The sequence below is a fragment of the Mobula birostris genome, chromosome 21, assembly GCF_030028105.1.
Source record: "Mobula birostris isolate sMobBir1 chromosome 21, sMobBir1.hap1, whole genome shotgun sequence".
NCBI classification, from domain to species: Eukaryota; Metazoa; Chordata; class Chondrichthyes; order Myliobatiformes; family Myliobatidae; genus Mobula; species Mobula birostris.
Genome location: NC_092390.1, coordinates 3,054,428 through 3,081,717, shown reverse-complemented (window position 1 = coordinate 3,081,717; position 27,290 = coordinate 3,054,428). Strand labels below are relative to the sequence as shown.

Sequence of the window (27,290 nt, the reverse complement as noted above, 5' to 3'; positions counted from 1 at the left end):
AGTAATGTAAAACTCCACTTATTGCTATCAATGCCATATCTTATGATTAATCATTCTTCTATATATTGCTTGACCAGACTAGGAAAGGGCCATGCTGTGTATTTAATATTTAGGTAGTATTTAAGTAATCTTGTAAGTATGTTGATCAAGCATTCTTGTTCGTTTAAAATACTTCATTATGGATTATATGTATATCTGATTTGCATACATCACCACACGATCACATGATACATGCACATCTCACTTAAAGTAAACATAAAGTTAGACTCTCATTTCTGCACTCCTTTGAATTAGTTTAATGTTTACAAGTTACAAGACATAACATTGGTGATGGGGTATTTTTAAAACAAACCCAAGATGGCTGTTGGAGCACAGCAAAATGTTCAACTTCAAAGAAAAGTGCAGCCAGGAACGGTGAGTTTAAAAACAGCCAGTACATGCAGAGATGGATCGAGTTTTTTTAAAAGAAGCATAGCACATGTCATTCGGAAGGGAAGGCAGGATCAAGATTTTTTTTTTAAAGAAAAGTCAGAAAACAGAAAAATTCAGAGGTTCATAAAGAGCGAGTACTGGATGATCATAAAAACAGAAATGACTGGGTGCATCAAAAAGATCAAAGTTGCTGGTGAACGCAGCAGGCCAGGCAGCATCTGTAGGAAGAGGTGCAGTCGACGTTTCAGGCCGAGACCCTACGAAGGGTCTCGGCCTGAAACGTCGACTGCACCTCTTCCTACAGATGCTGCCTGGCCTGCTGCGTTCACCAGCAACTTTGATGTGTGTTGCTTGAATTTCCACCATCTGCAGAATTCCTGTTGTTTGCATCAAAAGTTGGACACTTTTGATTACACAATAGGTAACTGGATCATGTATATTAAGCTAATTCAACAATACTTTGAAACAAATGAAATAGCCGATAAGAAATGGGTTCCTCTTTCTTTGAGTTCATTGGATTTAAAGGCAGTTGGCTTGCTTCAAAGTTTAGTTGCTTCAACCAAGGCAGTAGAAATGAGATTTGCTGATGTTGTCAAATTTATGCAGGAGCACTTGGAACACTTTAGGTTTCATAAGTGGATTCAAAAGGAAGCAAATTCTATTTCAATGTATGTGGCTAAATTGAAGAAATTATTTGAGCATTGTCAGTTCAGTAATGGTACACTAAGAGATCATTTAGTTTGTGGAATCTTACAAAGAAAGCATTCACAAGAACATTTTAAAGAGCAGTTGAAATTACTGTTTCAATGGAAACCACAGACAAAGATACAATTGAGTTGCAGTCAGGAATGAAAGTGAGCGTGAACAAAATTGCAAAGTCTAAACAAAACCCGGCCTTGTTACCATTGTGGCAGGGGCACACATTCACTAAACTAATGCCAGGTTAAATGTGAAACTTGCAGAAATGCAACCAAGTAGAGCACATGGAAAGAGCATGGCAGGCGGCAAAAATAAATGGACTGCACAGGGAAGAGAAAAATATACTGTAAAGTCAAAAACAGCACTAATCTTCACACAATTGATGAATAATCTGATAATGATGAGAGTACACAGGACTGTGTAGCCTTGAGACTTGCAGTGTGAAAACCGGCAATAGAAAAGCAATATGGCTTATACCAGAAGGGAAGTTAACTAAAATGGAACTGGACACTAGTTCAGCAGTTTCAGTCATGCCACAAAATGAGTTTGAAGTATTTCAAAGATACTAAACTGAAACCTGTTAAGAACTAAGAACTTGTACTGGAGAAAAGATAACTCCTGTGGGGCTGACATTCATGACAGCAAAGTACAACAACCAATACTGAGCTTGTATTAGTAAAGACAGGAGGACCAGCATTATGAGGATATGTGTGGCTGAGACTACAACTTGACTGGAGATCCATATGCATGCCACATTCTCTGTAATGAAGCCAACTGAAAGTGAATTAAGAAAGGTACTGAATGATGCCACAACTGTCTTTGTCGAACACCATGCACTGTTGCCCAACAGAGGACGAACAGATGTTGGCGTCAACCTCTGTGCCTCTGGTTGGAGAGCATATTGAACCGAAGAAGGGCCATGCTGCTCAGAGGAAGTGTGGAAGTAACAAACGCATCTGAGAAAGCTCTTGATATGTTAATCAGGCAGTTACTTGCAAAATGTGGGTTACTTTTAAGCTGGATGAGAGTTCAAGGAGCTTCAGGGAATTTGCACACATTTTGTTTTTGAGAGTATAAAAAAAACAGAATCTACTCTGTATGCATTAAGGTTATTGCATAAACTTAAAGTGGGAGACAAAAAGCTGCTTGTAAAAGTAGATTCAAAGACCAAAGCCAGCTGGATGAATGGAAGGCCAAAAAAGAAAGGAGTCACTGGAGATACAAAAACAGAGGGTTCATCAGATGATGTGGATAAGGAAACCAAGAGGAGAGATCAGATTGTAAAAAAAAAGACATTGAAGGATTAATACCAGAATACTAAATGAACTAAATGGGCCTCCACAAACTAGAAGGAAAAGGAGGGAAGAGATGGAAAGAATGAATGAGAAAGAAAAAGAGGTTTTGAAGTAGATGCACAGAGAGAAAAGGGAAAGAAAGGTGTTCAGAGTTGTCAGAACCACTTTCTGCAGTCTGAGTCAACTCTTACAACCATCACAGAGAAGGCCCAGAACATGAGATCATTTCACAGTCACAAGTTCCAACTGCCAAGCAGAAGGGTTTGCCTTGTCAGGAAAAAATGTTATCCCACAAGACTAAGAAAGACTCCACAGTGACGAAATCTTTTGGTCTGAATGGGACAATTTAAGATTTAATGCCTGTAGATAATAGCTGCATTGTATAATGTACAGTGTATATGGTTGATAGGTATTTCTTTATCGAGTTGGAGTTTATAGCTAAGCAGGGAAGAGTGTTGTGCATTTAATAGTTAATATTTGAGCAATCTTGTAAATAGGTCATTGATTAAGTATTATTATTCATTTAGAATAATTCATTATGGGTTATATGTATAAACACGTGAATTGCATACGCCATGACCCTACCATGTGACCCGTGCGCACCTCACTTGAAGTAAACACAAAATTAAACCTGCATTTCCAGACTCTCGCATCTTCCTTTGAATTAATTTAATGTTTTAAAGTTACAAAGCATAACAGTCCATAGCCTACTCCCACAACATAATCTGTACTAATATTGTAGGTGGAATCCTTTACTGCTTTATACTTCAAGGGCGAAGAATTATCTGTTCACATGCTTAAACGTTGAATTGCTTTTTCCAACTTTGATACTTGGAAAACAAATGGAGTAAAATCAAAGTCTTCATTCCTTTCTGGTGTGAATGATGCTGTAAGCTGAATGCCCTGATAAGAAGTGTACATGTAATTGAATTACCAGCACCTCACTATCAATGGTCAAAGGATTGCTTTTCATAAACAATGATCTCCCCCTAGATTAAACTGTCAATTATGAAATGATACTTGAGAATGATTCATGTGTTTCAAAATTTGGAGTGTGTATTAAGGGTTTTATGCAAATCATTAATTACATTACAATAAAACTTCGGCCGGAAGAAATTGCCCTTCAAATTAATCTCACTCCTAGAAATTATTCATAAGTATCACAAATATAACTGTTCTGCCTCTAGAGGAGCTGTTTACTTTGTATGCAGTTCATTTTGTACAAACATCACTTCCTGTTCATAAGCTGCTTTGTACATAACTTCCTGCATGGATTAATTTGGATTTTGACTTGGAGCAAGCACTAGAAAGACGTGCATCTCCCTCCATTCTTTTTTTTTGTCCTTAAAACAGCATTATCTTTTCACAATGCTTTCTTATTAAAAACCCTGAAAAAAGCTTCTGGCTTTCTGGTGTCTTTTGAAGATGTTTAACTTCCTACCTAGCAGTAGAGTGAAAAGACTTTGCCATGGATTGGAGATGCATCTAAATGCTGTACGCTACAATATCAGCTTCCGATCCAGCAGTGTCGATCACCAAGCCCTGGAAATCAGGTCAGAATGTGGCACCTCAATTGCATCTTCCGGTGTTCCAGCAGAACCACACTTAGCATAGCTGCAACACAAGTCTGTGCCAAAGCTGAAGGGGCAAGAATAAAAGCAGTGTATGCTAAGCACAGAAGTTGAAATGCTAATTGAAAAAGCTTCAGATGAATCTGCTTCATATTCAACTCCAAAGAAAGATGAACCCTCACCTAAGGTACAAAGTAAGAAGTGCCCAAAGTCAACCCACCTGCAAACATGGGGGCACTCACTACTCAAGAGCAGAGCAGGGCTGAGCAGCACACCAAGTGCATTACTAACTCACCTTTCAACTGCAGACTAACTGCTCAGCCCTCTCTTGCTGTCCCAGCTGTGAAGATAAATCACCTTTGGACAATGGTTTGAATGAGATGCTGGGTCTGGAAAGAGAAGCCCTGAGGCAGAGATAATCCAAATGTGGGCAAGACTGTCAGGTGGAGAATCCAGTGAGAGTAGCAAGGGAACTGGAGAAGCAGTAACAATATATTGCAGTATACAGATGGGCACTCAGTGCAGCAAACACCAGTGGCCTCCAGGGAACTGAGCCAATAACTATTGACACTTCAGAAGAAGTAGACCCAGATACAGCTGTAAATTCAGGGCAGCGGCTTGAGCTGCTTATTCAGCATACCTGCAGCAGAGCACGGCGGGAGCCAATTGAGCATCCTTCAGTTGTAGCTACTTCCCATGCATTCTAAAGACATGTTCTGGGAACATCAGAAGTTACCGACAGCAGAGCTGATGGATTTGTCATGGAGTCAGTAGGAGGGGAGGTATGCTTATGCCTGCCAACCCTCATAGACTGTGACCAAACAGCGGGGATGAAATCGCAACTGCTGAAGCTGTTCACTTCAGGACATAGCTGACATAATTCCCCCCCCCCCCCCACACCCCAACTCTTCTGTTAAGATACTCGTGTTGCTTAGCAGAGGCACCATCATGCACTAAAGGTATGTGGACAGCACAGTAGTCGGCATGATGCACATTATGGCCAATGACTGGACCTAGGTGAGTCACAGTGGGTGAAGTTTGCTTCCATGATGCTCATCGCACTTTAACCTAATGTCCAGGAGGATGGGCATTCAGACCCTATGAGAGTAGTATCTACATGAAAGAGAAGATTGTAGGAGTAGTCAAAGACAGCCTTAGCAGGGATTGACACATTTTTAAGCAATCTCTCAGCACAGAGCAGATAGGGAGATAGGGAGCATTCTGTCCAGAGCCACTGTTCATTTGTATGCAGTACACTTTGTACAAACATGACATCCTTTTCATAAGTGATTTGTCTACATTATTTCCTGTGCAGGTTAATTCGGATTTCAACTTGGAGCAAACATGGTAGAAAGATATCAATCTCTGTCCACTTTTTTTATTTTCCATTGAAACAGCCTCAAGCTTTCTTAATATAGGTAAATGTTTAACAGATGTACTTTGAAGGAAGTGCATTGTTGGTTGTACCTCACTACCAAGCTATTGTTATGCCACAAGTTTGTTCTATCCACGGCATAGGTATAGAATATTGCATGTGTGTATTGCCTTGTTCAACACTGATTGTGAGAATAATCAATAATGTTGGTACATTTAGGTGCACAACGATTCTATATTAAATCTAATACATGCTTTACCTTTTGCAGTTTCATAAAGTTTTCGCATTAAAAACCAAAGAAAGTTTCCTGCTCAGATATTTTGAAAAGGTGTTTAACTCCCTGCCTAGCTTTGCACACAAACACTGTGAGGGCAGTAGAATAACCTATCTTCATTAAGTGCCTATAAAGAGAAATAGTCTGTTTTAATAACAGTGTTTGATTGTTGTATAGTATTGAATAATTACCAAATCAGTGAAGTATATTGCATTAACAAATGGCGTTTGGAATGTAGTCAAGTTAATTAACTCGAGCAGAAGCTTGGACGAAAGTGATGAACTTGTAGCACAGTTACAGATTGGCAAGTATGATGTGGGCATTACTGAATCATGGCTGAAAGAAAATTATACTGTAGCTGGGAGCTTGACATACAAGGATTCACATAGTATCAAAAGGACAGGCAGGTAGGCTGAGGGGGTGGAGTGGCTCTGTTGGTAAAAAATGAAATCAAATCATTCGAAAGAGGTGACATAGGATTGGAAAGTGTAGAATCTTTGTAGGTAGTGAAGAAACTGCAAAGGTAAAAATGTGGTCTACAAATAAAAACAGGAGATAGAAAATGCATGCCAAAAGGGTGATGTTACAATAGTCATGGGGAATTTCAATATGCAGGTAGATTGGAGAATATGAGGTTGATGCTGGATCCCAAGAGGGAAAATTTGTAAAATGCCTACGGGATGGCTTTTCAGAGCAGCTTGTGGTTGAGGCCACTAGGGCATCAGCTATTCTAGATTGTGTGTTGTGTGTTGAAGGCATTCTTCAATTATGTGAAGAAAAAAAGGATGACAGGAGTGAAGGTAGGACCGATTAGAGATAAAGGTGGGAAGATGTACCTGGAGGCTGTGGAAGTGAGTGAGGTCCTCAGTGAATACTTCTCTTTGTTAATCACCAATGAAAGGGAACTTGATGATGGTGAGGATGATATGAGTGAGGTTGATGTTCTGGAGCATATTAATATTAAGGGAGAGGAGCTGTTGGAGTTGTTAAAATACATTAGGACGGATAAGTCCCCAGGGCCTGATGGAATATTCCCCAGGCTGCTCCACGAGGCGAGGGAAGAGATTGCTGAGCCTCTGGCTAGGATCTTTATGTCCTCGTTGTCCACGGGAATGGTACCGGAGAATTGGAGGGAGGCGAATGTTGTCCCCTTGTTCAAAAAAGGTAGTAGGGATAGTCCAGGTAATTATAGACCAGTGAGCCTTACATCTGTGATGGGAAAGCTGTTGGAAGGATTCTTAGAGATAGGATCTGTGGGCATTTAGAGAATCATGGTCTGATCAGGGACAGTCAGCATGGCTTTGTGAAGGGCAGATCATGTCTAACAAGCCTGATAGAGTACTTTGAGGAGGTGACCAGGCATATAGATGACGGTAGTGCAGTGGATGTGATCTATGTGGATTTTAGTAAGGCATTTGACAAGGCTCCACATGGTAGGCTTATTCAGAAAGTCAGAAGGCATGCGATCCAAGGAAGTTTGACCAGGTGGATTCAGAATTGGCTTGCCTGCAAAAGGCAGAGGGTGGTGGTGGAGGGAGTACATTCAGATTGGAGGATTGTGACTAGTGGTGTCCCACAAGGATCTGTTCTGGGACCTCTACTTTTCGTGATTTTTATTAACGAGCTGGATGTGGGGGTAGAAGGGTGGGTAGGCAAGTTTGCAGACAACACAAAGGTTGGTGGTGTTGTAGATAGTGTAGAGGATTGTCGAAGATTGCAGAGAGACATTGATAGGATGCAGGAGTGGGCTGAGAAGTGGCAGATGGAGTTCAACCCGGAGAAGTGTGAGGTGGTACACTTTGGAAGGACAAACTCCAAGGCACAGTACAAAGTAAATGGCAGGATACTTGGTAGTGCGGTGGAGCAGAGGGATCTGGGTGTACTTGTCCACAGATCCCTGAAAGTTGCCTCACAGGTAGATAGGGTAGTTAAGAAAGCTTATGGGGTGTTGGCTTTCATAAGTCGAGGGATAGAGTTTAAGAGTCGTGATGTAATGATGCAGTTCTATAAAACACTGGTTAGGCCACACTTGGAGTACTGTGTCCGGTTCTGGTCACCTCACTATAGGAAGGATGTGAAGCATTGGAAAGGGTACAGAGGAGATTTACCAGGATGCTGCCTGGTTTAGAGAGTATGGATTATGATCAGAGATTAAGGGAGCTAGGGCTTTACTCTGTGGAGAGAAGAAGGATGAGAGGAGACATGATAGAGGTATACAAGATATTAAGAGGAATAGATAGAGTGGATAGCCAGCGCCTCTTCCCCAGGGCACCACTGCTCAATACAAGAGGACATGGCTTTAAGGTAAGGGGTGGGAAGTTCAAGGGGGATATTAGAGGAAGGTTTTTTACTCAGAGTGGTTGGTATGCACTGCCTGAGTCAGTGGTCGAGGCAGATACACTAGTGAAGTTTAAGAGACGACTAGACAGGTATATGGAGGAATTTAAGGTGGGGGGTTATGTGGGAGGCAGGGTTTGAGGGTTGGCACAACATTGTGGGCCGAAGGGACTGTAATGTGCTGTACTATTCTATGTTCTATGTTCAATGAACTGAAATTAGGGTAAAGGATTCCTTGGGGGGCAGTGATCAGAGAAGTAAAAATCAGATGTATCAGTATTTCAGTGCAGTAAAGGGAATTACAGAGGTATAAGAGAGGGGCTGGCCAAAAATGTTTGGAAAGGAACACTAGCAGGGATGTTGGGAGAGCAGCAATAACAGGAATTCCTGGGAGCATTTGGAAGGCACAGGATAGATACATCCCAAAGAAGTATTCTAAAGGCAGGATGACAGAATCATGGCTGACATGAGAAGTTAAAGCCAACATAAAAAACCAAAGAGAAGGCATATAATGGAGCAAAAACTAGAGGATTGGGAAGCTTTTAAAAACAAACAGGCAACTTTTAAACAAAAGTTATTTTAAAACAAGGGCAAGATGGAATAAAAAGGTAAGCTAGCCAGTAATATTAAAAAGGATACAAAAATTTCTTCAAATACAGTATATAAAGTGTAAAAAAGAGGCAGGAGTGGAGAGGTGGTAATGGGGAACAAGGAAATGGCAGTGTGCCAGGAGTTTGAGAGTGTCTGAGGTCAAAAGTGTGTGAAGTTATCATTACTAAGAAGATGCTTAGGAACCTGAAAGGTCTGAAAGTAGATGTCACCTGAACCAGGTGGTCTACACCCCAGGATTCTGACAAAGGTGGCTAAAGAGATTGTGGAGGCATTAGTTTTCAAGTCGTCGTCATCATCGTCGTCGTCGTCGTGTCTATCCCTCAAGGTCAAGTATGATGGTCTTCCTTCTGTTGATCTACTTATGCGCTGTCAAGTGGCTTATGAGTCCAATCTTGGCTTTGAAAGTCCTTCCACATGCAGGACAGGTAGTTCCAGATGGCAGATCGGGCTTTGGTTGTTGCTGCCTCTCTTTCCATTTTCTTCTCTTTTCTTCTAATTCTGCACATCTGTTGGCTTCGAAACTTGCTGTTCCTTCTCGGATGATGGCCTGCCAGAGTTTCCTGTCCTTGGCATTGGTTTCCCAATTGTTGATGTCGATGTTACATTTTTTTTCAAGTTGGCTTTTAAGACTTCTTTGAATCTCTTCTGTTGTCCGCCTCTTTTACGTTTGCCTTCTTTAAGCTGGGAGTAGAAGGTTTGTTTCGGCAGACATTCATCTTTTATCTGAACATCATGATCACTCCATCTTAGTTGGTTCTTGATGACGTAGGCTTCAATGCTTGTTGTTTTTGCTTCATTTAGCACACTGACATTGGTTCTTCTATCTTCCCAGCTGATATTTAAGATGTTTTGAAGACAGCGTTGATGGAACTTTTCAAGTGCGTTCAGATGTCGTCAGTATGTTGTCCAGGTTTCTGATGCACACAGGAGCTTTAGGATTACCACTGCTTTGTACACTAACATTGTGTTGTCTGTTCGGATGTCACGATCATGAAAGACTCTTGTTCGGAGACGTCCAAAAGCTGTTCCAGTGCATTTAAGACGATGTTGGATTTTGTCATTAAGGTCGACATTGGAGGAGAAGTGACTTCCAAAATTGGAGATAACCCAATTCATTATCAACTGCATCAACTTCTCATCAAGATCTAGATAAATGAAGACGTACCAGCAGACTTTAGAGACTCAGCAATCGTTACCATCTACAAAAGGAAAGGCGATCGATCCGAATGCGGAAACTATCGTGGAATTTCCCTGTTAGCAGCAGCGGGAAAGATCCTCACCCGCATCATGAACAACCAGCTCAAACCTTTAGCTGAGAAGATCCTTTCGGAGACACAAGCAGGTTTTAGACCATCACGAGGAGCAATCGCCATGATCTTCACAATGCGACAACTATAAGAAAAATATCGTAAACAACTTCAACCTTTGTACATGGCATTCATCGACCTCACCAAAGCCTTTGACTCGGTATCAAGGGAACTCCTATGGGATGTCCTATCCACCTATGGATGCCCTGAAAAGTACATTCGAATCCTGAGACTCTCCTACGATGGCATGCTTGCCACAGTCATGGTCAGCAACAGTAACTGTGAGCCTTTTCAAGTTAGATCAGGAGTAAAACAGCGTGATTGCCCCAACTTTGTTCACCATCTTCATTGCGACAATCGTCCACATTATCAAAGATGACCTACCCCCAGGAATCGAAATTTTCTACAGAACAGATGGCAAACTTTTCAATCTTGCCTGGCTCAAATCCAAAACAAAGGCATCCACGAGTTCCCTCGAGTTCCAATACGCAGATGACAACAGTGTTGCAGCTCTTTCAGAAAACCAATTACAACAGATTCTGACTGCCTTCAACTGTGCATACGCGAAACTTGGACTTACCATTAATTCCAAGAAGACTCAGATGATCTATCAACCATCACCAATTGAGACAAATCCGATTGAACCATCAATTCAACTTGGCGAAACAACCCTGGAAAATGTGGACCACTTTCCATATCTTGGAAGTTTTCAAGTACATTTATTATCAAAGAATGCAATAATTATACAAATTGAAATTTGCTTGCTCACAAGTAAGAAACCCAATTTAAAGAAAAAAAATAAAAGGCCAACACTCGATGTGCAAGAGAAAGAAAAAAATCAAATCCTGCAAACAATTGAAGTGAACAACAGTATTCCAAACAAAAATGGAGTCCTCAGATCTGAACCCTGGAGTAGGCCCAAAGACTTGCTTATCAGTTCATCGTATTAAAGGGCACGGAGCGAGGCACGGAGCGGAGCACTGCAGCCGGGGAATTCTTCATAGCCTCAGTGAAATGGAGATGACCGTTGCTGAGAATGAGTGGAATCGGCTCTCGTCCCTACTGACATGCGTCTTTTCAGTCTATCTGGACCAGAGTTTAAATTGACCCAACAACGAAAGGCACCGGTGCCCTGGAGAGAGACTTTAACATCAGGGAGAGTGAGTGAAATCAGCTCTTGCATCCAACCTGGGTCAGCATTTAAATTGTCTAAACAGCGCATTGTACCTTGCACTGGGACACCGACTGCTGCTATGAAAGGGCCTGGACCTAGACCACACTGCCTAGCAACACGCTCCGAGCCCAGATTTTGTTGTCCAGCCCAAAGCTGTTCTCAAGCTCTTTAAATCAGCTCGGTGCCCAGAACAATCCAGCCTTACACCCTGGGCCAGTTGTACGAGTATCGAAATCAAATCTCCTCTGACTTCTTAAAGCGCCCAGAGCGACCAAACCTCACTCCCAGGCCAGCTGTACAGGCATCAGAACTCCGTATGCATCAATTCATCGCCCAAACTTGCTTCATCATCGCTTGCCCCTTCACTGTTTGCAGCAATAATCTAACACTATTTACCTCAGAAAGTGTATTTCTAGTGATTTTTTTTTTTGTCAGATTTTTTAGCTTTTTGACTACCAGGAAGTAGTCGCTCATGTGCCATCTTAACTGGAAGATAATCAGTAATGATCTTTCAAGAACTAGTGAATTCTAGCATGGCTCCAGTGGACTGCAAAATTGCAAATATCACTCCACTTTTCAAGAAGAAAGAGAGACAAAAGAAAACATATTATAGGCCAATTGGTCTGATCTCAGTGTTTGGAAAGATGTTGAAGTCGATTGTTAAAGATATGGTTTCAGGGTACTAGAAGGAACATGATAAAATAGGCTGTAGACAGCATGATTTGCTCAAGAAAAAATCTTGCCTGACAAACCTGTTGAAATTCTTTGAAGAAATAACAAGCAGGATAGACAAAAGGGGAATCAGTGGATGATGTGTACTTTGATTTTCAGAAGGTCTTTGACAAGAAGGCACACGAGTGTGCTTAACAAGTTAAGAGCTTGTGCTATTACAGGAAAAATACTTGCATGGATAGAGCATTGGCTGATTGGGAGGAGGAGCCTTTTCTAGTTGGCTGCCAGTGAGCAGTGGTGTTCCACAGGGGCTGAGTTCCTCTTGCGTTATATGTCCGTGATTTGGATGAAGGAGTTGATGACTTCATGGCCAAATTTATGGATAATACTAAGATAGGTGGAGGGGCAGGTAGTGCTGAGGAAGCAGAGGGGCTACAGAAAGACTTAGATTAGGAAAATGGGCACAAAGAAGTAGCAGATGGAATGTAGTGTTGTGAAGTGTATGGTCATGCACTTAGGTAAAAGAAATAAAAGCATAGACTTTTCTAAATAATGAGAAAATTCAAAAATCTGAGGTGGAAAGGAACTTGGGAGCTCTCATGCAGGATTCCCTAAGGGTTCATTTGTAGGTTGTGTCAGTGAGGAAGGCAAATGTAATGTTAGCATTCATTTCAAGAGGACTAGAATATAAAAGCGAGGATGTAATGTTGAGGCTTTATAAAGCACTGGTGAGGCCTCACTTGGAATATTGTAAGCAGTTTTGGGCCACTTGCCTAGGAAAGGATGTGCTGACACTGGAGCGGGTACAGAGCAGGTTCATGAAAATGATTCTGGAATTTGAAAGGCTTGTCACATAAGGAGTGTTTGATGGTTCTGGGGTTGTACTCACTAGAATTCAGAAGAATGGGGTGGTGGGGGTAATGTCATCAAAAGCTATGGGATATTGAAAGGCCTCAATAGAATGGATGTGGAGAGGATGTTTCCTATGTTGGGAAATCTACGACCAGAGGACACAGCCTCAGAATAGAGGAATGAACATTTAGAACGGAGATGAGGAATTTCTTCAGCCAGAGAATAGTGAATCTGTGGAATTTGTTGTCACAGGTGGCTGTGGAGGCCAAGTTATTGAGTATATTTAAGGCAGTGGTTGATAAATTCTAAATAAATTCAAAGCATGAAGGGATTCAGGGAGAAGGCAGGAGATGAGTGCCGAGAAGAAAATGGAACAGCCATAATGAAATGGTGGAGCGGAGTCAATGGGCCAAATGGCCTAATTCTGCTCCTATATCTGGTGGCCTTTGAGATTAACTGTGTAGATATCAGACTTCAGTTCCCAGCATGATGCAATTTAGATTTAGTTAGTGAATCTGTACTTTTAAAAGAGAAGCGTATCTAAGTGTGTAATTATCAGATTATCATAGAAAGTGTTTGGTTCACTTAAGGGAAAGCAATATGTCGTCTTTACACAGACTGAATTGCATGCAAATTTGGATCCACAGCTCTCAAATTTTCAAGTAGTGCCTTCAGTAGTAACAAAATAGCTACAGATATTAAAATGCAAGTATAAAACCTGAGAGGCCACCATGCATCAATATGGAACCAGTTATAGATATGGCAGTCTGTTCAACCATGTGAAGTCCTTCCCATGAGTCCATGGATTAACATCTGTGGGATAACATTCCAATTTAGACCAGTCAAGTAACCTACCATTTTCATAAAAATGAGTGTCATACCCTTGAACCGATGCCATGCATCTGTTGGACCTGCACTTATCCAGATAAGTGGTGAATGCTCTAATAGTACTCTGTCATATGCCTTGCAGACTATTAAAAGCTGGATGGGTCTAGAGATGAGACATGTACAGCAGCACCTGTGTCATGCTGATTGCTGCAGTTCAAGGTGGCAGATTGCCATCCTATGGTTGGTAATGAGTGCTGGTCTTAACAGCAACATTATTCTATCAATAAGAATAGCTTCTAATTTTGCATTCTGGTAGTTTCCAGTAAGTTTATTGTTTTCTTATAATACTGTTAATTTGAACAGATATGCAATATTTTCTAATTTGACTGGTGATATTTGATAGTGAACTATGCATAAAGATTACGTTCATTATGCTTTAAATATCTGCTTTTTTATTTGAGACTTCCTTTCAAGTATTATTCTGCTGATCAAATATATATTTAATAATTGGAAGTGACCAAGTGGTTTTTATTGAAGGTAAGGGCCTTGGCAAGTGCAGGTGGAGTGGATAACTTACTGCTGCTGGATCTGGAAAAGTTCAAACATTGCACACAGAAGGTGGATTTTGAAGGAGTCAACATGGGAAGCGCACAAAAGTGGAGAGTGGGAGAACAAGAATTTGAAGCTATGATGAGAATGTTGGACAATCTGGTACGTACATTTTCAAGATCCTGATATCCTTATCGACTCCTTGAGAATTTTACACATTTCAGTGGTACTGAATTAGAAACAGGAAAAATAGGCTGGGAGTCTCTGCCTTTCCTCATATGGCTGACCCAACTTCTTAGAAACAGTTTACTCCCTCAACAACATGTATATTCATTATTTAGAAAAGAAAGCCTCTTGTTCTCAAATTTTCTCGCATTAAAATTAATTGTGCCACTTACCTTAACTGTCTGCCTAGGGTTGGAGGAATAACACCTTGTATTCCATCTGGGTAGCCTCCAAACTGATGGCATGAACATTGACTTCTCTAACTTCTGCTAATGCCCCACCTCCCCCTCGTACCCCATCCGTTATTTATTTATATACACACATTCTTTCTCTCTCTCTCTCCTTTTTCTCCCTCTGTCCCTCTGACTATACCCCCTGCCCATCCTCTGGGTTCCCCCCCTTCCCACTTTTCCTTCTCCCTGGGCCTCCTGTCCCATGATCCTCTCATATCCCTTTTGCCAATCACCTGTCCAGCTCTTGGCTCCATCCCTCCCCCTCCTGTCTTCTCCTATCATTTTGGATCTCCTCCCCCCCCCCCCCCAAACTTTCAAATCTCTTACTGGCTCTTCCTTCAGTTAGTCCTGACGAAGGGTCTCGGCCCAAAACGTCGACTGTACCTCTTCCTAGAGATGCTTCCTGGCCTGCAACTTTGATGTGTGTTGCTTGAATTTCCAGCATCTGCAGAATTCCTTGTATTTGTTTTCCCCACTGAATTATGCCTTCGTATTTTTCTGCTTAGTACTTTGTATTTGCCCTCTTGTCTGGATTTCTTTGTAAGTTCTTTGTGCCCCCATCACTTAGGTGAAACCATAATACCATAGAACATAGGATAGTACAGCACAGGAACAGATCCTTCAACCCACAATGTTGTACCAAGCTGACTAAAAACACCCAAATACTAATACCTCCACCTTCCACCTTCCCCACATCCACGTGCCTATCTAAATGTCTCTGAAAAGTCTTTAATGTATTTGCCTCTACCACCGTACCAGACAGCACAGTCCAGGCATCTACCACTCTGAGTTTAAAAAAAAAAAAAAAAAAAAAAAAAAAAAAACTTGCCCCTGGCATCCCGTTTGAACCTACCCCCTCTCACCTTCAATGCATTTCATCTAGTATTAGACATTTCAACTCTGGGAAACAGATACACTATCTACTCTAGCTGTGCTTCTCATAATCTTATAAACCCCTGTTGTCAGGTCTTCCCTCAGCCTCTGGTGCTGCAGATAAAACAACCCAAGTTTATCCAGCCTCTCATGTTAGCACATGAACTCTAAACCTAGTAGCATCCTTGTAGACGTCATCTGCACCCTCTCCAAAGTCTCAACATCCTTCCTATAGTGGGCGACCAGAACTGTACATAATACCCCACATGTGGCCTAACAAAAATTTTATAATTTGCAGTAAAACCTCTTGACTTTCGAACTCAGTGCCTCAACTAATAAAAGCAAACATTCCATAAGCCGCCTTAACCACCTAATCGATCTGTGTGGCCACTTTCAAGGAAGTATGAATTTGGATCCCAAGATCTCTCTGCAGAGCAACACTGTTAAAAATTTTGTCCTTAACAGTGTACTGTCTCCTTGCATTACTAAGGTACAACGCCTCACATTTGTGTTAAACTCCATCTGCCATTTCTCTGCCCGTATCTGCAAATGATCTATATCACACTGTATTCTTTGCCAGTCTTCTACACTGTCCACAACTCCACCAATTTTAGTATCATCTGCAAACTTACTAACCCACTCATCTTCATTTTCATCCAGGTCACTTATATACATCACAAACAGCAGAGGACCCAGTACAGATCCTGCACAACCCAACTAATTACAAATCTCTAGCTCAAATAAGTACCCTCAATGACTACCCTTTGTATTCTATACACATGATTCCAAGCAGCCAATTCCCTGTGAACCCATGCATCTTAATCTTCTGGATTAGTTCTCCCATAAAGGACTTTGTCAAATACCTTATTAAAATCCATGTAAACTACATCCACTGCCCTCTCCTCACCACCTTAACAAAAAACTCCAAGTTGGTAAGGCATGACCTGCCACACACAAAGCCGTGCTGGCTCTCCCTAATTAGGCAATGGGTTTCCAAATGCTCATATATCCTATGCCTAAGAATTTTCTCCAGCTGTTTCCATACAACTGATCTATAGTTTCCAGGATTTTCTGTTGTTCCATTCTTAAATAGAGGTACAACATTAGCCACTCCCCAGTCATCCAGGACCTTGCCTGTGCCTAGAGAGGACGTGGAGATACTGGTCAAGGCCCCAGCAATCTTATCTCTTGCCTCCTTCAATAACCTGGGGTAAATTCCACCAGGCCCTGAGGACTAATCCACACTCATTAGGAGAACCAACACTTCCTCCTTCTTGACCTCTAAACACCCTAATTATTTATATACTCAGCACTGATTATCTGGTCCTCCATATCCTTTTCCTTGGTAAATACTGAAGCAAAGCATTCATTAAGTACCTCGCTCACATTCACCACATCCAAGTAAGTGTTCTCCCCTTCGTTCCTGAGTGGTCCTACCCTCTCCCTAGTTATACTCTTGCTCTTGATGTATGTATAGAATGCCTTGGGATTTGCCTTAATCCTACTTGCTAAGGACTTTTCAAGGCCCTCCTGTCTTTCCTAATTTTCTGGCTTCTTGTGCTTAATTTGTTCCTAACTTCCAAAGCTTTACATATCTTTACTTGACTAAATTCATCACCTTTCTGGACATCTAAGGTTCTCTTATCTTTCCATCCCTGTCCTTCGAAAAGGAACATCCCACTCCGCTACTCTGTGCAGTTGATATTCAGATGCCCTCCACATATCTGATGTGGACTTGCCAGAGAAAAGGTTTTCCCAGTTAACACTTAGTTCCTGCCGAATACCCTCATAATTAGCCCTACTCTAATTTTAAACATTCCTGCAAGGGCCATACCTATCCTTATCTATAGCTACCCTGAAAGTTAAGGAACTGTGTTCAGTGTTCCCTAACTGCTCACCCACTGAAAGGTCAGTCACCTGGCCAGGCTCATTACCCAGTACCAGGTCTAGTCAGCCCCTCCTCGTTGGACCATCCATGTATTGATTTAAGAAACTCTTCTGGATACACTTAACAAATTTTTCCCTATATTATATTAGCCTTCCCTTGCACTATATTAGGGAAGTTGAAATGACAACAAGCCTAGTATTTTTTGCACATTTCCTTAATCTGATTACATATCTGTTCCTCAGTGCCCCTGTGCCTACTGGGAGGTCTGTAGTACAATCCCATCAGTGTGATTGCACCCTTCCTATTCCTTTGTTCCACCCAAATGGACTCAGTGTCTGAACCCTACGTTACGTTTCCCCTGAGTGCAGTTGTGATATTGTCCCTAATTAGTAGTGCAACTCCACCCCCATTTTTACCACCTCCTCTATCTTTTCTAAAATTTCAAAAAACCTAGTACATTAATCACTCATTCCTGCCTCACTCTCAACCAAATTTCTGTAATGGCCACAATATCATAGTTTCATGTACTGATTCATGCTCCAAATTCATCACCCTTACCCATAATTCAACTAGCATTAAAATGTACACACTTCAAACAATCCAATCCACCATACTTGTTTTTTTTTAAATTTTTGCCTTCCAGTAGGAGCAGAATTGGGCCATTGGACCCATCGAGTCTGTGCTGCCTTTCCATCATGGCTGACTTAATATCCTTCTCAATCCCATTCTCCTGCCTTCTCCCTGTAACCTTGGTGTCCTGATGAATCAAGAACCTATCAACTTCCATTCTGAATATACTCAATGACTTGGCCTCCACAGCTGTCCTCAGAAATAAATTCCAAAGATTTGCCACCCTCTGACTGAAGGAATTCTTCCTAATCTCTGTTCTCAATAGATGTCCCTATAATCTAAGGCTCTGTCCTCTGGACCTAGACTCAGCCATTATAGGAAACACCTTCTCTACATCCACTCTATATAGGCTTTTCACCATTCAATGTTTCAGTGAGATTCCCCAGTGCATACAGGTCCAGCGCCATCAAGCACTCCTCATACATTAACCTTTTCATTCCTGAAATCATTCCTTTGAACCCTCTTCAATATCAGCACATCCTTTGACAAGGAGCCCAAAACCACTCACATTACTCCAAGTGAGGCCTCACTGGTGCCTTATAAAGAATCAGCATTACATCCTTGATCTTGTATTCTAATCCTATTGAAATGAATGCGAACCTTGCATTTGCCGGCTTACCAGAGACCCAACCTGCAAGTTAACTTTTGGGAGTCCTTGTGCAGAATTTCCTAGAACTACTTGCACCTCTTTTTGAATTTTTTTTCCATTTGTTACTTCTTTGCCCATCCCCCAATCTGTACAAGTCCATCTGCAGACTCTGCTTACTCAACATTACCTGCCCCTCCACCTGTCTTTGTATCATCTGCAAACTTATCCACAAATGCATTAATTCTGTAACACAAGCCATTGACATATAATGTGAAAAGATGTTTTCCCAATACTGACCCCAGTGGTACACCACTACTCTACTGAGGATGTTATATTTGATTCTCTCATCCAAATCATACACATAGATGGCTTTACTTTAAGGTGCCTTTAAGATAGCACTACTGAAAGTGAACAGCAGCTTTCTGGTAGTTCAAAAAATGAAAAATTCAACTAAAACATTATTAATGACACCTTATCTAAAGTAAATTGTGATAAACTATCATTACAAACAATAAAGAGATGATCGAAGGTGAAACTAAATTGGCAAGGGGACGGGAACAGCAGTGATAGTGCTGAAGGTGAGGTAGGTGGTTTACGAATAGAGGCAGTGTGTAGAGGAGAGGCCATTGATAGGGCAAAATTGCAGTCAACGGGATGAGTTGCAATGTAAAAGGTAGACAAAATTCATTAGAGTGAATACAGGACTAAAGGTGTTATCATTGAATGCACACAGTATATGGAATAAGGTAGATGAACGTGTAGCACAGTTACAGATCGGCTTGTATGATGTTGTAGGCATCACCGAATCATGGCTGAAAGAAGATTATAGTTGGGAGTTTAATGTCCAAGGGTACACCTTACATCGAAAGGGCAGGAAGACTGAGGGGCTGACGTTGCTCTGTTGGTAAAAAATTAAATCTATTCATTAGGAAGAGGTGGCATAGGGTCAGGAGGTGCTGAATCATTGTGGATAGAGTTAAGGAACTACAAGGGTAAAAAGACCCTGATGGGAGTTCAATATGCAGGTAGACTGGGAAAATCAGCTTGGTGCTGAATTTCAAGAGGGAATTTCTAGAATGCCTATGAGATGGCTTAGCGTGAAGAAGATCTGCAGCTTCTAAATGTAGTCATTGGCATTCAAAGCACCACTTACAACATTCATCAATTCTAATTCATGCTTTTGCATCGCAAATACAAGGAAATCTGCAGATGCTGGAAATTCAAATAACACACACAAAAAATGCTGGTGAACGCAGCAGGCCAGGAAGCATCTATAGTTCTTCCAGGTGAGGCGACACTTCACCTGTGAGTTGGCTGGGGTGATACACTGTGTCCAGTGCTCCCAATACGGCCTTCTGTATATTGGTGAGACTCAACGCAGACTGGGAGACCGTTTCGCTGAACACCTACGCTCTGTCCACCAGAGAAGGCAGGATCTCCCAGTGGCTACACATTTTAATTCCGCGTCCCATTCCCATTCTGATATGTCTATCCACAGCCTCCTCTACTGTAAAGATGAAGTCACACTCAGGTTGGAGGAACAACACCTTATATTCTGTCTGGGTAGCCTCCAACCTGATGGCACAAACATTGACTTCTCTAACTTCCGCTAATGCCCCACCTCCCCCTCGTACCCCATCCGTTATTTATTTATTTTCTTTAACCTTTTTCCCTCTCTTTTTTCTCCCTCTGCCCTTCTCACTATAACTCCTTGCCCATCCTCTGGGCTTCCCCCCCCCCTTTCTCCCTAGGCCTCCCGTCCCATGATCCTCTCCCTTCTCCAGCCTCGTATCCCTTTTGCCAATTATCTTTCCAGCTCTTAGCTCCATCCCTCCCCCTCCCGTCTTCTCCTATCATTTTGGATCTCCCCCTCCCCCTCCCACTTTCAAATCTCTTTCCATCTCTTCTTTGTGACGGAGGGTCTCGGCCCGAAATGTCAACTGTACCTCTTCCTATAGATGCTGCCTGGCCTGCTGCGTCCACCAGCAACTTTGTGTGTGTGTTGCTCATGCTTTTGCATATTTTATTTCTTTTCCTGTTTGTTTGATTTTATAACCAATAAAATTCCTTGAGGAAATAATTATCATTGTAATATCTTGTGGACCCAGAACAAAAGAAAAATATTCTGCTAATAAATTCAGCAAGTGGGTGTGTTTATGTCCAAATTGTCTTCAGCTATTTATCTAGGCCATAAAAATTAAACTGGGTTTTGGTTGTCAGGATTTTGCACATAGTTCCAAGAATCACATGTGATTTTATATATACCAGAATAAAATGCTTATATTTTGTATTTCTTTTTCTCTCTATAGGGCTACAGAACTGGCTACACCTACAGACACCCAATTCTGAGAGAGAAACTAAGGCACAAGAGTGAGGTGGAGATACCTGCAACTGTCACAGCATTTTCCTTTGAAAATGATGCTCTACCACGTTCTCCCCTCAAATTCCTGGCACAGAAACAACAACGTGAAAAGACAAGATGGCTGAATACTCCAAACACTTACATGAAGGTCAATGTCCCTGAAGAATCTCAGTCAGGTGATTGCAGTCCTAGATCAAAAACCACAGTAAGTAATCGTTTCTAACATACAACAGGATTTAGAATTGCTAGCACCAAATAAAATAGCACTTAAAAATAAGCAATAAAAAAATGAAAATTTCTTGTCAGTTTTTAGATGGAGTGTTGTATGTTTTTAAAACCTTTAATTTTCAAAAGTAAATAGTTTAAGAGATTATGGAAGGTCCTTAGGGTTTTTATGTGGGGAAGTGGGGTCAGAAAGATCTCTAAAAACACAGTACAGCAGTAATGTACAATAACTTTCTTTGTGATTTTAGAAAGCACATTCTAGGCACTCACCACTAACATCTAAGCACTCTAAGCACTCACCTCTAACATCTCCCCTCACCTTCCCTCCTCTTAAATGGATGTCCTCTGCTGTTGGTCATTGCCACCCAGGAATAAAGGTGCTGGCTGGCCACTTCATATGATTTCAATAGTTGTGTTTGTTGGATTTATTGTTTGTCTATGAAATTGGTAAGTTACTGGATCTAACATCTATCTGAATAGATCTTTTCGTAGTCTTAAGATCAATTTGTGAAGGTAACATCATATACTCATACCAGGCCTTTAAACACAGGTATGTGAAAAATCCAAATCTGATACACCATGTTTTTGCCAAAATTTACACATGTGGAATCAATTTTGCACTGAATCTTAGAATCAATGAAAACAGACATTTTCTAAATAAAAACACAGCTTTCAGTATTATATTTTCATCTAAAAGGATGTTAAAGTGGCCAGAAATGTCTTCTAGCTAAAACTTTGATCAAGTTTCATTCCCAATATAATAAGACTTCAGATATGAAGCAAATTCCAGGCCAATATCTTGTATCTTCCAATGTATTTGCTACAATTTGCATCGTGTACCTTTTTAATCCTTAGCACAGTCTGGTGAACAATAAACTCAGCTAATAATGGAATATCAATTTTAATCATCTGTTACTGTTGGTGTATGGAGTGGCTTCCCAAAGCTTCTGGCTTCAGAAGCACTTGTAATGTGTATACTTCCTGGAACTAAAAATGAAACTAAGCTGTGGCAGAATAATTGGTTTCAGCAGCAGCATCCTGGCAGTTACACACAATGCCACATCTTCATTTGCTGAGAACTTCATTAAAGGCACCTATAAAAATGTTCTGAGCAATACTTTCATTGGCAGGATTCTTGTCCAGGTTAACGTAAATAAATTCAATTAGCTTTTGGCTTTTAATATTGGTTTCCTTATCAGTCTTGGAGAGTGATGAATAAGGCCTTAATGTGTTTTAATATTTGACAAATTTAAGTTAGCTGTGCAATTTATTATTTGTCTCTACTGAGATCCGTGAGTAATAAATACCATCTTAGAGTAAGAAACATGTTTCTCAGTTCTAAAAGTAGGTTTAAGTTGTGAAGGAGTAAATCATACCAGGTATCAGTCTCTTGCACAAGAATACCATCTATATTTATTATCCATGGGCAGCATTGTCTTACCATGGGGAAGAGCCCATTGTCTGCTTATCAAGTTAACATGATATTTTAGAAGCAGAAACAGAAAACCATAATAGGTCATTTGGCCCATTGAGTCTGCTTCACCATTTGTTGGAAGAATTGAGTAGATCAGCAACATCCTTGGAGAAAGAAAGTTGCTGACCCATCATATTTGAAAGAGCAGACCTGTTTTAAGTTCCAAAAATTGTGGTGGAGAGAGAATAGAGCAAACATCTCTGAGTTGTAAAGGTGACCATCACTTTAAGTTTAGGTAATTTAAGACAGAAGAGAGAACACGTAGAAGAACAAATTGAATCTGAAATATCCTGCAATGAAGGAAGGAAGGTTATTTGAAGTTATTGACTTCCATGAGAGTCCTGAGGGTCGCAGCATGCATACGAGAAGATGAGGTGCTGGTTTTCAAGCTTAAGGTTTGCCGTTTTTGAACAGTGTAGAGGTGGGAGTAGGATATTTCAATTTCAACTCTCGTAAGCTCTCACATGTCCAGTATAGGACTCTGTATTCAATATGAGCAATTTTAGGTAATTGGGTTTTTTGCTTCTCATGGATGTTTTGGGTATTTCATTTGAAATTTTTCTTTGCAGTGGTTATCATGACATCATGACAATCTGCAGTTTCTCAGAGCCTCTACACTTTCCCTTTGCTGCAATTTATTACATGCTTGTTTTCTCACTTTTCGGGGTCTAAACTGAAGTATTGACTCGTCAACGCAAACCAGATTTACTCAATTCTGATATGTTCTGTTTTAGTTTTGGGTAATCTGTAGTTGGTACTCTAGTTATTGAGTTCAATATCAGAAGCAACACCCTGGCAAGACTTAGTACCTTTGCAATCTAACTAGAGCTTGGTTTTATACTTCAATGCTTCAGAAAACCTCCTTGGTTTGTATCACAAAGGTGTGTACTTCAAAAATGTTTCATGCTGCAATAATTTTGTTTTGAAACTTGTGTAACTCTCAGTTTGGCTAGCAGCTTAATATAGAGGAAGACAGCCCTCGGCCCAGCCAAACTTAAGAAATCTTGTTTGGGTGGATGCTGCACGATGTGTCTCCTGTTAAAATCAGTACCCCAAATAACAAACAGTACACAATATGTGATTAAACCATTTAGCTTTATAATTCGTAATTTGACTATATGGTCAGTAAAGAAACAAAAAGAAAAGGGCCCATTCTCATGAAACAGTGTTGGAGCTCATAGCAATGTTAGAGCTCATAGTTCAGTCCACTGGTTCCCCGTCGACCTCCGAGCGTAGCCGACCCTCGGTCCGAGTCGACTCCGTCCAGCGGTCTACCAACTCTCTCCATTCGTGTCTTCTCTCCTCATCTCTCCCCGGCAAAAGACCATGAAATCCCTGCTCCCAAACCCACAAGAAAGAACAACATCCCTCTCATTGGATAGCCCCACACTCCAAAGCCCTGTTATCTCTAGTCATAACCCGAACATTACTGCTACAGAAAAACCATTACATTAGCAGTGAAACCTTACAGCGCATTACACTTGATACACTTAAAGTTGTTTAAATTCCTCCATCTACTTTTAATGCTTTTGCTGTGGGTTTATAAAGGCATGTGGTGCCCCAGTAATCTCAGACACTTGAAGGGATACAAAATTGACTTAACGTGCTGTTGAATCATTTATAGCACTCTGTTACTTCCAAATTTTATAACTTTGATTTGATGAACTCTCTTCAATGTTCTAAAATAGGTATCTTATCCAAAATGTATCCAGCCTGCACATAGCCCAGGTCAGATCCCAATCTTAATTAAGTATCCATTGCCCAATAAAAATGTTCACCTTTGTTTGAATATTCCTGCCTTTTCTCACTGCTGTTCTGATACTGTGTTTGTCATCTACAATAAATGCTGCCTACAAAATGTCCCTAAGGTGTTTTAACACATTATCATCAACAGGACCTTGCAAACACATTTCAATAGTAAAAAAGCAGCAGGTACATAAAAATGCTAAATGCCTTTAGGTCATCTAACATCTTTCATTGTCACAAGGTTGTCATCAAGAAACAACCAAGTAGCTTGTGGAGGGACCATCAATGGAAGAGCTCTAGCATTCCTGAAGACATCTCCCCACCTTGAGAACAATTGGTTATAAACATTAACTTCTGGCTCTACCTATGTTGTTTGCACCCTATGAGTGAATTTAAAATAAGAATATTTTGATCATTTTTATTATGATTCCAATTTCTGAAACCTTATCAGTTTTGGAGATTTGCAGAATTTAGACTTGAATACTTACTGTTTGAATTGCTTGCTTGCTTCCAAACTTGATTTTGCCCAGTAAAATTGCAGCAAGTTGTGGTTGAATTTGCTCATTTATATTATGGTTTTATATTGATTATTGGTACAAAAGATTTGCAGCAGATCTTGTTCTTTTCAGAAAAACTTTATTTCAGGGTCCTCCATGTTTACATCATGGTGATTCAGAAACATTATTTTTTCCTAGCATTGGCTATAAATGCCACTTCAGATAAAACAATCCATGCCTTATGCGTGTTTCTGTAGAAGGACAAAGCCTGAAATTGAGTTCTCAGGACACAGCTGCACTCAAAATATAGTGAATAGCTCCCATTATTAATGCTACAATGTTAATCATTCACAAAAACAATAATTTGGGTTCATGGGAACCAGAGGCTTGAGATTATTTCTGTAATATGTATGTATCCATAACATTAGCTGCTAGTCACTTACATCTAAATCTACTGTTTATGTATTTGATATTTCTGTCAAGTACTCAGTATGACAAAATGCTGTAACAGAGTTCAGCGTATCCATATACATGTTAGAGATACAAGAGTGTCCACCTTTGTAATATTCAGATCTTGAGAGAATTCTTCAGGCAGAATGTGGTTTGATATAAAGGCATTCTCTCGTGTAGCAAGATTATAAAAGTACTGTTTAGTAAATTGGAATGATTTGAAATACTGCTGGCAATAGCTAAGTGTTTGTGGAGAGAGTTCTAAATGGAGTGCTCGCCATAGATTTGTAAATTCTACCTAGAGCATTTTGGTTAGTGAGGGCTAACTAACATTCTAAGCCATGAATTTCTAAACATTCTTTTGAAATAGCTTGAGAACAATCCTGTATATTTAAACTTATCTGACTTCCCTTGTGTTGGCCCTCTGAAAACTATTTATTTTCATGCAGCTTTCCATCTGGAGGGTGGGTCAGCACATTACGTAATTCCCCAAAGCTCCTACAAGCAATGTTTTCTACTATTTCAATGCCAGATTACATAATTTCATGAAGAAGGCTGAACAGAATAGATCTACTAAAAATCATTACTCATAATGGCTCAGCTGTAATGCTGCCTAATATAAAACACAGATGTTGAATGTTTTCTGTTGAATATAGTAATAATTTCCTGCTACAGATATTGTTGCTTGTTCCACTGGTAGACCTAGGAATTTAAATCTTATTCCAATTGATTATTGAATCCATATTATGAATACAGAAGTTTACATTCCCGCGACTTTAAATATTTGAAATAAAAACAACTGAGTATTTCCTGCTCTCTCTGATTTCCAGCATCTGCAGTTGTTTGTTTTTAAACTTGTGAAGAGATTTTCATCCCTGTGCATCTTGGTGATTTTTAGTGTTGAAGTTGTTCCGTGCCTTATTTGTATAGCAAATGCAGTACTGTAGATGTTATTTTTGTTTTCCATGTCACTGGTTTGGAAGACCTTATCCACTCACTTTATGTGAGTCTGTTCATTGCATCTTTGTTCTATAAGACCATAAGATATAGGAGCAGAATTAGGCCGTTTGGCGCATCAAGTCTGCTCCATCATTTCAGCATGGCTAATCCAATTTTCCCCTCAGCTCCAATCTCCTGCCTTCTCCCAGTATCCCTTCATGCCCTGACCAATCAAGAATCCATCAACTTCTGCTTTAAATATACATAAAGACTTGGCCTCCATGGCTACCTATGGCGAAGAATTCCATAGATTCACCCCGCTATAAAGAAATTCCTCCTCATTTCCATTCTAAAACAACACCCCTCTATTCTGAGGCTGTCCCCTCTGGTCTTAGACTCTCCCACCATAGGAATCATCCTCTCTACATCCACTCTTTCAAGGCCATTCACCATTCAATAGGTTAGAATTAGGTCACCCCTCATTCTTCTGAATTCCAGAAGCCCAGAGCCATTAAACGCTCTTCATGTGGCAAGCCATTCAAACCAGAAATTATTTTTGTGAATCTCCTTTGAGCCCTCTCCAGTTTCAGCATATCTTTTCTAAGATGAGAGGCCCAAAACTGCTGACAATACTCCAAGTGAGGCCTCACCAGTGCTTTATAAAACCTCAGCGTTACATTCTTGCTTCTTTATTCTAGTCCTCCTGAAATGAATGTGAAAATTGCATTTGCTTTCCTCATCACAGTCAACCTGCAAATTAACCCTTAGGGAATCCTCTACAAGGACTCCAAAGTCCCTTTGCATCTCAGATTTTTGTATTTTCTCTCCATTCAGAAAATATTCAACCCTTTCATTTCTTCTGCCAAAGTGCATGACCATACACTTCCCGACACTATATTCCACCTGCCATTTCTTTGCTGATTCTCCCAATCTAAGTCATTCTGTAGTCTCTCTATTTCCTCAAAACAGCCTTGCCCCTCCACCTATCTTCATATCATCTGCAAGCTTTACAACAAAACCTATGGATTCCATTATCGAAATCATTGACATACAATATAAAGAATCCGTCCCAGCACAGACCTCTGTGCCACTAGTCACTGGCAGCCAACCAGAAGAGGCTCCTTTTTTTTTTTCCCCCACTCTTTGCTTCATGTGTGACACCTTGTCAAAGGCCTTCTGAAA

General features: G+C 40.6%; 1 protein-coding gene across 7 annotated transcripts in view; it reads left to right on the top strand.

Moving 5' to 3' along the window:
* add3a (adducin 3 (gamma) a) overlaps positions 1 to 27,290 on the top strand; it is a 234,612-nt gene that overhangs the window by 170,859 nt on the left and 36,463 nt on the right. For all 7 annotated transcript variants that reach the window (XM_072239851.1, XM_072239848.1, XM_072239850.1 and 4 more), the window contains 2 exons: positions 13,966 to 14,139; positions 20,725 to 20,982. In XM_072239851.1, the coding sequence (XP_072095952.1) occupies positions 13,966 to 14,139; positions 20,725 to 20,982 (432 nt within the window). The remainder of the gene's footprint in view (positions 1 to 13,965; positions 14,140 to 20,724; positions 20,983 to 27,290) is intronic.